Source organism: Oryza glaberrima, chromosome 11 (assembly GCF_000147395.1).
Source record: "Oryza glaberrima chromosome 11, OglaRS2, whole genome shotgun sequence".
NCBI classification, from domain to species: Eukaryota; Viridiplantae; Streptophyta; class Magnoliopsida; order Poales; family Poaceae; genus Oryza; species Oryza glaberrima.
In genome coordinates, this window is record NC_068336.1 from 853454 (window position 1) to 867429 (window position 13976).

The 13976-nt window shown below is 45.6% G+C and overlaps 2 protein-coding genes and 1 pseudogene across 6 annotated transcripts; all 3 read left to right on the forward strand.

Moving 5' to 3' along the window:
• Positions 1-3734, forward strand: LOC127755643 (uncharacterized). 5 transcript variants are annotated; one of them, XM_052281335.1, is made up of 8 exons: positions 1-273; positions 366-505; positions 903-1158; positions 1385-1856; positions 1953-2295; positions 2769-2867; positions 2941-3061; positions 3271-3734. In XM_052281335.1, exons 3-8 carry the CDS (start codon positions 1014-1016, stop codon positions 3486-3488), a joined length of 1398 nt encoding a protein of 465 aa, XP_052137295.1. In that variant the 5' UTR covers positions 1-273; positions 366-505; positions 903-1013; the 3' UTR covers positions 3489-3734. The 5 variants fall into 5 exon arrangements, with proteins under 5 accessions (XP_052137295.1, XP_052137298.1, XP_052137296.1 ...); XM_052281338.1 differs by having other exon boundaries at positions 916-1158; XM_052281336.1 differs by having other exon boundaries at positions 379-505.
• Positions 3735-5151: 1417 nt separating this feature from the next.
• On the forward strand, positions 5152-7268 carry LOC127755304 (uncharacterized; annotated as a pseudogene).
• A 92-nt stretch (positions 7269-7360) lies between these two features.
• LOC127755303 (cytochrome P450 714C3) lies at positions 7361-11163 on the forward strand. Its single transcript, XM_052280957.1, has 5 exons — positions 7361-8160; positions 9081-9307; positions 9403-9650; positions 9948-10308; positions 10427-11163. Exons 1-5 carry the CDS (start codon positions 7791-7793, stop codon positions 10853-10855), a joined length of 1635 nt encoding a protein of 544 aa, XP_052136917.1. The 5' UTR covers positions 7361-7790; the 3' UTR covers positions 10856-11163.
• Positions 11164-13976: the final 2813 nt, after the last annotated feature.

Here is a 13976-nt window from a genome sequence, read left to right on the forward strand (position 1 = left end):
TCCACCGCAGTCTCCTTGCTGTGATTTGTTTGGCGTTTGCTTCTGCTGCTGCCACATTGTTGATTTGCTCCCAATCCGCCGCCGCCGCCGCCGCCGTCGCCGTCGGCCTCGACGGTAGCCAGCTCCGACAGGAGGCTCCCCATGCTATCCCTCCCTCTGCAATACTGTGGTTTTGCTCTGACTTCCATCGGCTAGCCTAGGACTAGGAGCAACCCACCATGGCCTCGCAGCCGTTGCTCTTCCGGTGGATGCAACCCCACTGCTGACTGCAAGGTACTTACTCCTGCCACTAATCTCCTCTGCACTCGATTCAACTCATTCCCAACTAATAGTTGCTGTTCATAACTGTGTATGTGTTCACAAAGATTATGGTAGTAGGTGGTTCATACTTCATGCCAATCGCTATAGTATTATGTGGAATTTGCCCAAATGGTCAGACCCCATCACTGTAGCTACCATTTCCACATAGAGGGGACCAGGCTCTACTGCCAATTTCTACAATCTGGTACTACTAACACATAATTTTCCAAAGCTATGAGTCTAATTCTCATTTATTTCATTTGATGGTTTATATGGCAAACTGCTGTAGTAACTGTCTTTTGGTACCGTCTATAATGCACGAGAGACTATAGTTGTCTCAGATCTTATACATGCTCTTAAGCTTACTATAACCAACCTTATCTATTTTGATATCATCTTTTTTTTTCCTCTGTGCTCGCATTGTTCACATGCTTTTAACTCATAGATGTTTTACTTGCTTCAAGATTGGATTTTTTTTAGGGAGATTAAAACTTGATATTTTGTTGCCCAATGATTGCTGAGCATGGTAGTGTGCATTCATCTAATATAGATTGATAGTTATTTGGAGCACTGTTTTGTTTGATGACGATACAAATTTGCAGTGTGTGGATGCAGATTGATTTTTCGGTTTGCTTCTTCCGTTGGGACCCCACACAATTGTTCAGTCCAGAAAATGTGAGTTTGCTGCTCTGCAGTTTATCAGGTCAATTCAGATGCCTCAAAAGGTGCCTCTCCCATGCTATCTCCAATCTCCACCCTCGGCTCCACACCCTCGACATTCTGCCGCCTTCTCCCGCAGCCTCCGCCCCTGCCGTCCCAATGGTCCTCCCCCAGCCTTTGCCTCTGCCGAGTTCCCAGGTAACTATCTTCTCTGTCGTGAAAGACTTACAGCATTTGGATAGGAGGTTCTTAAAATGGGATATTTTGAAGTTGATGTGCTCTCTGCAAGTAGAACGTGCGATTTCGAATGGCTCATTATTGCCCTCTATTTTTCATCTGGGTGGTGAAACTAGCACCAAAAGCTTAAATGTTCCCAAAACTAGCAGCACAGCTTTGGCACTACTAAATCCTATGACTAATGCAGGTTCAGTTCCAGACATCGCCCAGATGCCACCACGCCGCTGCCACCGGAGTGTGGCCGGCATTGACCAGGATGACCTCCTAGACCCGGATGCCCTTGCCGACCCGGACAGCAGCTTCTACGAGATCAATGGCATAAGGGTCCACCACAAGGTTTGCACCCATGAGGATTCCAGTGACCAATCTGCAGACTCTGCCATCACAAACGCTGACCAAAACCAAATTGGTTTGCCCATAGTGCTATTACATGGGTTTGGCTCGTCGGTCTTCTCTTGGACCCACATCATGCGCCCTCTAGCCCGCATTGCCGGTGCCAAGGTTCTTGCCTTTGATCGGCCTGCCTTTGGTCTGACATCCCGAACCATCTGGTCTGGTGATGACACCAAGCCTATTAACCCCTACTCCATGGCCTTCTCAGTCATCGCCACTTTGGCATTCATTGACCAACTCGGTGCCAAGAAGGCCGTCCTTGTCGGGTACGGATGTAACACAACATGTGTTATTCTATACTTCAATCTGAGTGCAATACTTTTTGTCTGATGAATTACATGTGTGTGATGGTTTGGATTCAGGCACTCAGCTGGTTGCCTTGTGGCCGTGGAGGCATATTTTGAGGCACCAGAAAGGGTAGCTGCACTTGTGCTGGTTGCACCTGCCATTTTTGTGCCAGTTTTCAGGAGGAAAGGTGTGAAGGAGTATGGTGTAGGTGAACAAGAATGGCAGAATAAGAAGGATTCTAATGGTTCAAATTTGCCTACAAATCCACTCAATAGGATTTGGGGAAAATTCCTCGAGCTATGCTTGTGGATTGCAGGGTTTCTTATGAACATGATTAGGGCAATAGTTAGTATTGTTCGATCTTTATATTGTAAAGCTGTTGTTGCTGTTCTTCGATCATCAGTTGGCGTGAGGCTGGTAAGGGTTTTTTTTTTAATCTCTAGTGCTTTAGTTGATAGCCTCTTCAATGGATACTTTAGTAAATGTGTCAATAAAAGTAGCTAAAATCCAATTAACCTATCAACTCTCACTGCCTCGCTGGATAGCAGACTTTTCTACTCCCTCCGTCCCAAAATGTAAACATTTTTAGAATATTGCAAAGTCAAACTTTTTAAATTTTGACTATTAATAGCGATAAATGAAGAAATATTAATCATGTAAATTTGATGTTACTATATTTATCATTAACCGAACTATCATAATATGCAACTCTTTTTATTTAAAATATTTTACTTTTGTAGATATTATTAGTCAAAGTAGCATCTTGGAGACCGTGTCGAGATCCAAAAATGCTTACATTTTAGGACGGAGGGAGTAGTTCATAAGCATTTCTTTATGCATTGAAAATAGTCAGGTTGAATTCTTTTCTTGATTGGACTATGGTGACATAGGTAAGATTGGTCATGGATAAATTTGGTATATTGGCTGTCCGCAATGCATGGTACGACCCAAGCAAAGTGACAGATCATGTCATTCAAGGTTACACTAAGGTGATTATCTATTTCTGAAAATTCTGCAACTATCGGGTCCTAATGCCAAAACTGAAAACTGTCTTTTCTTCAGCCATTAAGATCCAGAGGTTGGGAGATGGCTCTTTTGGAGTACACTATATCCATGATCATGGATTCTATATCATCATCGAAAGTGCCTGTCTCAGAAAGGCTTTCTGAGATCTCGTGCCCAGGTTTTCATATACACTCTACTTTTGGGATCCTTCAATGATATACAAATAAGCAAAAAAAAGAAAAAACTATTTGTTATCCATGTTTGAATTTGCATTCAGGTTTACCAGTGAACTATCATTATTTTGGACAAATGGTTGGAATTATCTTGCATGTGGCTGATAAATGATGTTACTTTCTGAATGGTTTGTGTGTGTGTTTACCATTGCAGTGCTAGTGGTGAGTGGAGACACTGATCGCCTTGTTCCTCGTTGGAATACCGAGCGCGTAGCACGTGCGATTCCTGGTGCAGGATTTGAGGTGATCAAGAACTCTGGGCACTTGCCACAGGAGGAACGACCCGAAGAATTCGTCTCTGTTGTCGAAAGGTTTCTGAGAAGAGCTTTTGGGAGACCCAACAACGAGCAAGTGTTGCAAGCAGCTGCATGACACTACTACCTGCAGATCCAGATGAGAGTTAAGACTTAAAAATTGACAGATACAAGAGTGGTTTGAGTGAAGAGAAAACTAATAGATAGTGTATATATATAGGAAAATATATAGTGATGAACTCGTCGGATTGCCTTCTTCTTTTCCTCATTTTTCTGTGAAACTAGAACTCCCCATGGTGTTTTCAGAACAGTTGTATCTGTCACCTTCATCTTTTGTTTAGTCTTTGGGACTTCCACCGTTTCACATTATAAGACGTTTTTGAGTTTTGAATGGATTCATGAATGGATAAGGAGGGAGAAATTAAATCAGGTATACATAAGCTTAAAAGATAGGGAGGGGGAGGCAGTGTTGTGTGCATGTGAAAGGGAGGAGGAGGTGGAAGGGACCTTATTTTTATTTTACTTTTTTTTTTTGAAAAGTTTAAGTGAGAACCAATGTTGAGATGTTTCCTTTTTTAAAAAAGAAAAATTATTTGATTGTTTTTCTAACTTTTAAGACATGACACATGTCGACTTAAGTTTTCTTCTAAAAATAGATCTAATTGATGAAAAACATGAATACATTGAGATAAGCGAAATTGCTTTCTAACTTTTAAGACATGTTAAAAGCTCTCTATGGGTTCTTTTATAATGTATGCTGACTTAATACGACATAATGCATATCATCAATTGATTTATTTTATAATGTCTTATTCTTATTTGGTTTGTATGCAAAGAACAATAGTCTATGCAAAGAAATCTATTTTGATTTTGTATAGTAAAATATATATAATATGGAACTTAAATTATTTATTTGTTTATAAATAAAAATAATTGGAAAAAATTTAAAAATTTAAAAATTAAAATATACTAACTATTGATTTCTTTATATGACGTCGTTAGTTTTTTTTAAAAAAAAAGAGGAGGCGGGGGAGAGTGTTCATATATAAATGACCTGGAGAGAAAGATATGTAATTTTGTATGTTGTTTTCTTTAGCGAATAGTGCGTAGGTATTTTTCCTTGCTTACTTATGTAGATGTTTGGATGTGGCCCTTGTTATTCATGTTTGCATGCATGTGATTTTTAAGCGCCTGTTTAGATCACGAAATGAAAATTTTTGAGTGTCACATCGGATGTTTGACTGGATGTCAGAAGAGGTTTTTGGACACGAATGAAAAAACTAATTTCATAACTCACCTGGAAACCGCGAGGCGAATCTTTTGAGCCTAATTAATCCGTCATTAGCACATGTGGGTTACTGTAGCACTTATGGCTAATCATGCACTAATTGGGCTCAAAAGATTCATCTCGCGATTTCCTCTATAACTATGCAATTAGTTTTTTTAATCTATATCTAATACTTTATGCATGTGTCCAAAGTTTTATGTGATGTTTTTGAGAAAAACTTTTGGGAACTAAACGGGACCTAAGTCTACTTGCTAGTGAACTACCATTATATTGCAAGTTTGCAACCACGTACATGTTGGCTTATCAGATAACTGTTTTTTTTTTTTTATCTTTTTGAAACCAGATACTACTAACGACTTGTTGGTTTACCATTATATGGAAGCAGTTTAGCGGCAAAATAATTTATCAAAAGAATAATTCACCAGTGGCACTGACTGGTGGGCCGTACCTGGCGGGCAGACGCAGGTGGTTTGGCTTTGGCTTTCCGCTCGTCTTCGTCTCCCTCATATTTTTCCCCACCTCCGGCCAATACCAATAATAATCCAATCCCCAAAATCTCAAAATTCCATTGCTTCCCGTATTTGGCGTTGCTCCACTGATTCGATTGGCGTCACCTTCATCAATCGATCGCTGCAGACTGCAGTTGGTTCCCTCCTCTCCTGCCAACGACCACGAGCCCTAGTTTAGGCCGCCCCCAAATCTACTGCCATCCCCGACTAGTATCCCATTTCTCTTGATTTTAAGGGATCCTGAGGGGGATGCTTCCTCTACTCTGCTGCAGCAACGCTTGACAAGGTGGAGGTTCCGCTGTTTCTCACCACTTCTTCTCTGCAATCTCTAATTTCTGTTCATCTTGTTGAGCATATGCAGCACAATCACTTTGATACAACTTCACTGCAGAACTTCCGCTAACTACAAATTTTCCCTCCAGGCTATCACATCCAATCCAATGTTGCACTGCTGACCAACTTCAGTGTCGGGATATCCATGTCTGACCATCAATTTGCCGGCCAACCAGATGTGCAGTGCCTAGTTTGCACAAGGCCGTTTACCTTGGATGCTCAGGTGACTGATACCTTTGAAGCTTTAGCCATATGCAGGGACTGCAAGGCCACAGTACTTAACGATGACGAAAGAGATGAAATAACCAGCACTTCTCATCACAGAAGATGGAGAAGGCAGAGATCCAGGACTGCAAGTATTGATTCCCTGGAGGACGCATTCTCGCAGGAGTTCTCTCAGCTGATCGACTTAGCAAGAAGACAAGGTCGTGAAATGGATATTGATTCTTCGTCAGTCCTGCCGCAACATGCGTCGTACAATGCGACACCAAGCCAATCTCAAAGATGGCATGCTTCAGATGACGAGAGCGATGGCCTTAATTATGTTGATTCTGTGTTTGGTGAAATTGAATCAACCATCAGTTTTGGTGACTATGGTGCGGATTCAGACACCTCCATAGAGGAACATAGTGTATCGGCAAGAGGAGGATTTCCATTCAACTTGACAATGGAAGTTACATGAACACAGATACCGATATTGATCCCATGAATGCTAGGCTGGATCAGTGGGATTCAGATGATCAGGAAGATGTGGAAGAGTCTGGTTTTGATGAAACAATAAACACCATGACCCAGCACCAGCAGCAATCACATGATATTCAGCTAAGTGGATTGAGTGAGGACGAATCTGAAGATGGTGTATGGAATTGGAGCGTGGCTGTACGTCAAAGAGCAAACGTGACAAACTTGCTAGAGGACATGGAAGGGCCAGAAATGAGGACAACTTTTGTCGGGAATCCAGATGATTATGTTGATGCAAGGCAGTTCGAGATGCTCCTTGAGCAATTTGCTGAGGACAACAGTTCCAGAAGAGGAGCTCCACCAGCTGCTACATCCTTTATTCAAAATCTCCCCTCTGTGATTATCTCCGCAAGCCATCAGACAAATGGTGATGTTATTTGTCCAGTCTGCAAAGACCCAATTCCTACCAGAGCTAGAGCAAAACAGCTACCATGCATGCATCTTGCCATGGTTTAGTTCTAGAAATACATGTCCTGTCTGCCGATATGAGCTTCCTACAGATGATGCAGAGTATGAAAGGTCCAAGCAAGCCACAACCAATGTAAGAGACATTCAGGTTGTGGAAGAAAATTCTGATGAACAAGAGGTCCAGGTAACTCGTCAGATGGCTGTTGGTGCTATCGAAGAGACTAATACAAGTGAACACAATGTTCGTGTTGATGAGCAACCAAGCAGTGCACGCAGGCGCAGTGGATGGCTTTTTATTGCTGCTGCTCCAGTCGTAAGCCTTATCGGTTTCGCTCTAGTTTTATGCTTTACAAATCCTGCTAGGAGTGGTAGAAGGCAACTGTACTGTAGATCCCCAAGTGCCACTGAAGTACATGTGGGTACCAAAAAGAGTTGGTGGTCTATGTTCTAGAATGTTCCGTCGGTACATCTGATAACAAAATGACTATATATGGTGGTGCGTGATTGTTTCTTTAGAATAGTTTTATTTTAAAATTTTCAAATGTTGTAGTTGCTGCAGTGACCTGTCGGAGTGTTGTAAAAGAATTCACATGCCTAGTTTCTTCTGCTACTTTGCTCAGTCAAGAAAAGTGTGTATTGATACTTGCCATTTGTTTAACATATATGTGCCATTGGATATCCTATGCTTCCTTGATTCCTTCTGTTGTTGCCTCATTTAAAAATCACCATGGAAGAGAAGACTCCATTTGCATTCAGTGCTTTTCAGAATTCTACCCAGTGTCCAGTGGAGAAGTAATTCGTCTCCTATTGTTTGAAGCTCGCGTCTAGGCTTCATTGGTTTGTGCCTCACAAATTTTTTCTGTATGTTAATTCTTGGTATATTGTTTCTCTCATGAAATGCTTCTGGTAGCTAAAGTAGGTTGTGCATAATGCAGTATGCTAGCACAGAACTTAAGGCTGGTTTTAGATTGTCATCAGGTAAAACAGGGGGATCAAAATGATTTTCTTGCAGTAATTTAGTCTGTTGAATTCACATCGTCATGAACTGGAAGGTCTAACTGATTGTAAATTGATCCCAAGATGTGAAAGCAACCTACAAAACAATCAGTTGTTGAAGAAAAGGTCAAACAAAAGAATTCACATGCTTGAGGTGTTAAACAAATATATAAAGCTAGTGCACGAAAGACCTAATGTACTGAAGATGACAGAAATAATTTGCTTCTCTGGTTCCCTATGCTTCATGGAGAAATTGCTTGCACTCATTGTTGTTCTTGTCATACTTCTTAGCTTAGCTCTGTTCTACTTGTGCAACATCCTATGGCTGAGGGCTGTGAAGATAAGGAAGAAGTTGAGGAGGCAAGGCATAAGGGGTCCCAAGCCTACTTTTCTCTATGGCAACACCAAGGAGATCAAAAGAATCCGACAAGAACTCAAACTTTCACAGAAGCAAGGCACCAACAACTTCATCTCCACCCTCTTCCCACACTTCCTCCTTTGGCGGGAAACTTATGGTATGTATATGCTAGTGTTTTGTGACTTTGTCCATGATTGGCTCTTGCACTCATATGTTCATGACTCATGAGTAGATCAGATTGATGATAGGATCCTGATGTTTATTAATGGCATGCCTTGGAGAAAATTAATCACCTACAACTGTTGAAGTGAATTAATGAATTACCATGGAGAAGCAGGACCCCGAAGTATCCCTGCTATTAAAATCTAGTTTATAAGCCTGAATTGATCATTTAGTAGGGAATTGGAGGGCAATCATAACTTTTTTAATCTCTCCTCTTTTTACTGTTTTTCAACTTTTAGTAGGATATCAAATTATATAAACAGATCAGACACTTTTCAGAGAAATGGTGCCATCACACATTTTTAAATATATATCTAATCGTTTGTTTTGTAATTTTATTTTGTCCATTTTGGTTGCTATTTACCATCCTACGAAGTTTCTGTTTCAGATTCTAAACAAGCTCAGATGCTAGTACTGAGAATTATTAAACAAGTTTGTCAGGATCATAATTATTGATGAATAGTTTATTTAGACTGTGGGGCCTTTTTACAGCTTAATATAATAGCCATTCAACTCTTGACAGTCATATAAAGGACTCAGTAGTTGACCATCAATTAAAATTTTCATACACCCATTTTATATGTTATCTCGAGTTTTGTGTTGGATAACTAAACATTTCCCAACTACTTGTAGATTAAGCAGGATCTGACCTTCTTTGGTAGTGAGAATTCTAATACAATAACAATCATATTTATCATTTCCTTTGCTCTGAAAAATGTAAGTTTGACAATTGATTTCAATCTTAGAATAGACTATGCTTTTTATCTCATTTTCCCTATATTCATGTCAAATTTGAGGGAATGTCCATGTTGAGTTCTTCTTAATGAAGTTAATTTACATGTGTATTTTGACCAGGCCCAGTGTTCCTATACTCAACAGGAGCTATGGAGATACTACAAGTTTCTCACCCAGATATGGTGAAGGATATAGGCCGGCGGACACCATCAGAGCTTGGTAAGCCTAATTATCTAAAGAAATCTCGCAAGGCCCTCTTTGGAGGAGGTTTATTTACAGAGAATGGTGATGAATGGGCCTATCAGAGGAAGATAATTGCACCAGAGTTCTTCATGGATAAGATTAAGGTACCATTAAATTGTGATTGCTTGTAGTTTTCATGGACTGAAAACTAGATCTCGTATCACGCGTGATTGCAGTTGTTATTTATATATGCATGCAGGGTATGATACAGCTAATTGAGGATGCAACCGTTCCAGTGTTAGAAGCATGGGAGGATATGATTGACGATGAGGGAGGGTGTAGGGAAATAGTTGTCGATGATTACTTGCGGAACTTGTCAGCAGATGTAATTGCCAGGGCTTGCTTTGGGAGTAGCTTCACAAAAGGAGAAGAAATATTTTGCAAGCTTAGGCAGCTCCAAAAAGCAATTGCTCGGCAAGATTCGTTTGTTGGTCTGTCTGCACTGTGGTAAGTCAATGAAATTAGTGGCAATAAAATGAGAACCTTCACGTGTGTATCATGATATTAATAACCAAGAAAGAGTCTTTTGTATACTCCTTATTAATTTGAGATTAGTAGGTAACAAGTCTTGTCATTCAGTAGAGACAAATAGCTAGAGAACCTCGCCGTAAACTGTTTTTAAACAGCACATGTTTAAAGTATGATAATTCAAGCGTGGCATAAACTAGACTTGCATGTCACAATCACAGCTATAAGTGATCAGGTATGCTAATTAAGATGGTTCATGCTATATTTCTGTTGCAGGAAATACCTGCCAACCAAGAGCAGCCAAGAAATACAGATGCTGGATGAACAAGTCCGGTTACTGATCCTGGATGTCGCAAAGGAACAACACCACTACCAAGACTCACACAACAGTCTTGTCAACGCCATCATTGATGGTGCGCAGGATGGTCGCAGCGCTGCAGAGGCCGAGGACTTTATCGTCGGAAACTGTAAGACCATCTACTTCGGAGGCCACGAGAGCACGGCGGTCACCGCCATCTGGTGCCTGATGCTACTCGCCACGCACCCGGAATGGCAGGAACGCGCCCGGGCTGAGGCAATGGAGGTTTGCCGGGGAAGGTCGACATTGGACGTCGACGCCCTTCGCCGGTTAAAGATTGTGAGAAATTAACATCTTAAACTGCATTGTTTCATCCTGTAACAACTTGACAGAAAATGTAGAAATTTACAATGGATGCTTGCTGATGACAAATGACGACGATGTCGAAATGATGCAGGTGACGATGGTGATCCAGGAGACGCTTCGGCTGTACCCGCCGGCGTCGGTGATGATGCGGGAGGCCCTGACGGACGTGAAGCTCGGCAGCATCGACGTGCCTCGCGGCACCATCGTGCAGGTGCCCAGGCTGATGCTGCACCTGGACAAGGAAGCCTGGGGCGCCGACGCCGACGAGTTCCGGCCGGACCGGTTCGCGAACGGCGTGGCGGCGGCGTGCAGGGCGGCGCACATGTATGTGCCGTTCGGGCACGGGCCCAGGACGTGCATCGGGCAGAACCTGGCAATGGCGGAGCTGAAGGTGGTGCTGGCCAGGCTGCTGACAAAGTTCGCCTTCTCGCCGTCGCCGAGGTACCGTCACTCGCCGGCGTTCAGGCTGACCATTGAACCCGGGTTCGGCTTGCCACTCATGGTGACAAAGCTGCCATGAGTTAGCTCTGTTACTGACCCAATCGATTCATCTCAGCTCCCCTATTCTGGGTGTATGGCCATGGCCACAGACAGCAATGCTTGTTAATTAAGCTCCTGTTTTGAGATGAAGTTGTTAAGCACTCTCTAAGCTCGTTGAACCCAATTAAGGGTTTTATAATGGGAGAATTTTCAGTATATGCCATCGAATTTGCACTACTTTCAGAATATGCCACCTAATTCGTGCTACTTTCAGAATACGCCATCGGAGCACGAATTTCCTTCGTTCCGTGCCACTCTGTCTCTTCCATCCGAAGCGCCGTCGTCTTCTCCGCCCGGCGCCGCCGTCGTCAGTCCGCCACCGCCCGCGCCGGCGTCCGTCTGTCGTCGTCGTCGTCCATCGTCATCGTCGTCGTCGTCCACGGCGTGGCGTGGGCGCGGAGGGAGGCTAGCAGAGGGGCGAGTGCGGCCGCGAGTGCTAGTAGCGGCTGCGGCTGCGGAATGGGGCGGCTGCGGCGGTGGGGAAGGGGTGGGGGAGAAGCCCCGTGTGGATGGTGGGGCGAGGCGGAATGCGGCGGTGTGCTCCAGCCAGAGGACGCGCTGCGCGGGCGGTGGAGGATGACGATGGCGGCGACGGCGAACGAAGAACGCCGTGGCTGACACGGGATGGCGGTGACGGCGAACGGACGGCGCCGCGGCTGACATGGGCGCAGGCGCGAGCGGTGGACGACAACGATGCCGGCGACGGAGGACGGACGCCGGCGCGGCTGACACTGGTGCCGGCGCCGGCGGTGGTTCCGTGCCACTCCGTCTCTTCCATCCGAAGCGCCGTCGTCTTCTCCGCCCGATGCCGCCGTCGTCAATCCGCCACCGCCCGCGCTGGCGTCCGTCCGTCGCCGGCATCGTCCATCCTCGTCGGCGTCCATCGTCGTCGTCGTCCACGGCGTGGCGTGGGCGCGGAGGAAGGCTAGCAGCGGGGCGAGTGCGGCCGCGAGTGCTAGCAGCGGCTGCGGCTGCGGCTGCGGAATGGGGCGGCTGCGGCGGCGGGGAAGGGGTGGGGGAGAAGCCCCTTGTGAATGGTGGGGCGAGGCGGAATGCGGCGGCGTGCTCCAGCCGGAGGACGCGCTGCGCGGGCGGTGGAGGATGACGATGGCGGCGACGGCGAACGGACAACGCCGTGGCTGACACGAGATGGCGGCGACGGCGAACGGACGGCACCGCGGCTGACATGGGCGCAGGCGCGAGCGGTGGACAACGACGATGCCGGCAACGGAGGACGGACGCCGGCGCGGCTGACGCCGGCGCCGGCGGTGGCGGACTCCCTACCTCCGCGCCCACGCTGTTATAAAACCAGCCCCGAAATCGACATCGATAGCTAAACGCAGAAGAAACGTCATAGGAGATCCAAACACGATGACAACACCGAGGCACGATATTTGATAACGGAGTTCAGCCGAGGCCTACATCTCCGAGGCACTGATTACGGGCGCTCCTCCCCGATCCAGCATATACAGCGTATCAGAGTTACAACGACTCACGACCGATCGCCGCCGGCAGCTGCTCCCTCTCGCTATGCTAAGTCACCATGCGGTTACAACAGGCACACCCCTTTATTTATGAGAGATCCTAGGACAGAGTCCGACTCATACTCTAGTCCTACACCTAGTATAACTCCAAGTCCTAAACTGTAACCGACTACATACACATATTCGACACAAACTCTAACAAACTCCACCTTGGCGAATATGCTACGCCAATCTGAATTTGTTCCTTGCTCGAACCTCTGTGTACCAGGACTTGAGTTGATCCTTTTTCGCCGCTCACGCCGAGCTGCCCCGACAAGCCTCCACCAGGCTCACCGTAAACAAGAGACACCGCTATCCCTGCAACTTCTTTCTCTTGACTCCACCTGCAACAGTGCTCTACCTTCTCTCATATCATCACAGTCGTCTTGCCAAGCGAATTGAAATCTTCCTAACTGTCACATCATAGACTCCCCGAAGAACATGTTCAACTTCATCTACCCTTTCTCCCTTGTCGTCTTATGAAACAAGCTAATAAATCCAATATCCACGCTTTCCCGCATCCGTAGACTGAATTCCTGATAATCTGAGAAAATTCACTGTTGCCTTGAATCACCCGAAGAAATTACTACCATAGCGCTCGCTCTTCCTCTTCAGTGACGCAGATTCCATATATCCCCATCATGCAATTCTCGCAGATCCTGGATATATCCTGTACTGCCAAACAGCCCGTTGACTTCATCAACGATTTCACCCGCTGTTGCCCGGGAATAATCCTTTTGCACACGCACCCTTGATTTCCTGTCTTCCTCTTCTCCTCGAGCTTCCCACTTAACCGAGTCAGCACCTCTTCACCATGTAGTCTTGTCGTCTGTTGCGCTATCGTCTGAGCCCCTTCGGTCCACAACCGTGTCCTAAACAGACACTTTTCATGGAGTCCAGTCCGGCTCGAACATCCTTGCCCACAGCCTGACCCTACATAGTTTTAATCCACGTTGACTCTATCTGCTTGTGCTCATGAGAAAAGGAAATACAATTACCGCAGATCAATGCATCCGACTGCATGCCGTCCCCATGTTTGCCTCTAAGCCAAAAAATTCATGCCCTGATGGCTACCATGCATGCGTGCAAATCCTTATGCATGTGATTTTCTCCTCTGTGTCTGTGCCGTGCAAAAACCATGCACCTCACGGTTGCCAACGCATCCAGCACTTGAGGCCCACGCGAGTTGCCGCGGCCTCCATGCCGCCTCACGTCCTGCCTCAGCGCCTGCGTGCATCCTGTGTTCAGCCAAGCTATGCCGTCGCCGACGCACACCTCGGCTCCTCGCAAAAACCGCCACCTCCAATCACCAGAGTTGGCCCACGTCGAATCCCGTTGGCACCTACACGACGACCACACCAAGCCGTGTTCCTACCACCTAGACTTCGTCGCCAACAAATCCGCTCCGACCTTCGATTGACCACCTGTCAATCTAGCCGCGAGCCGAAGCCAACAAATCATCATGCCGTCTTCTCAGCCGCCGAACGACCCGAGTGCTACGTCTAGCCATCTCCCTGTCGAACGCAGCTCATCGAAAGGCCCGGGCCACCCCGCCCAGAGTGTTCGACCCACCGATCG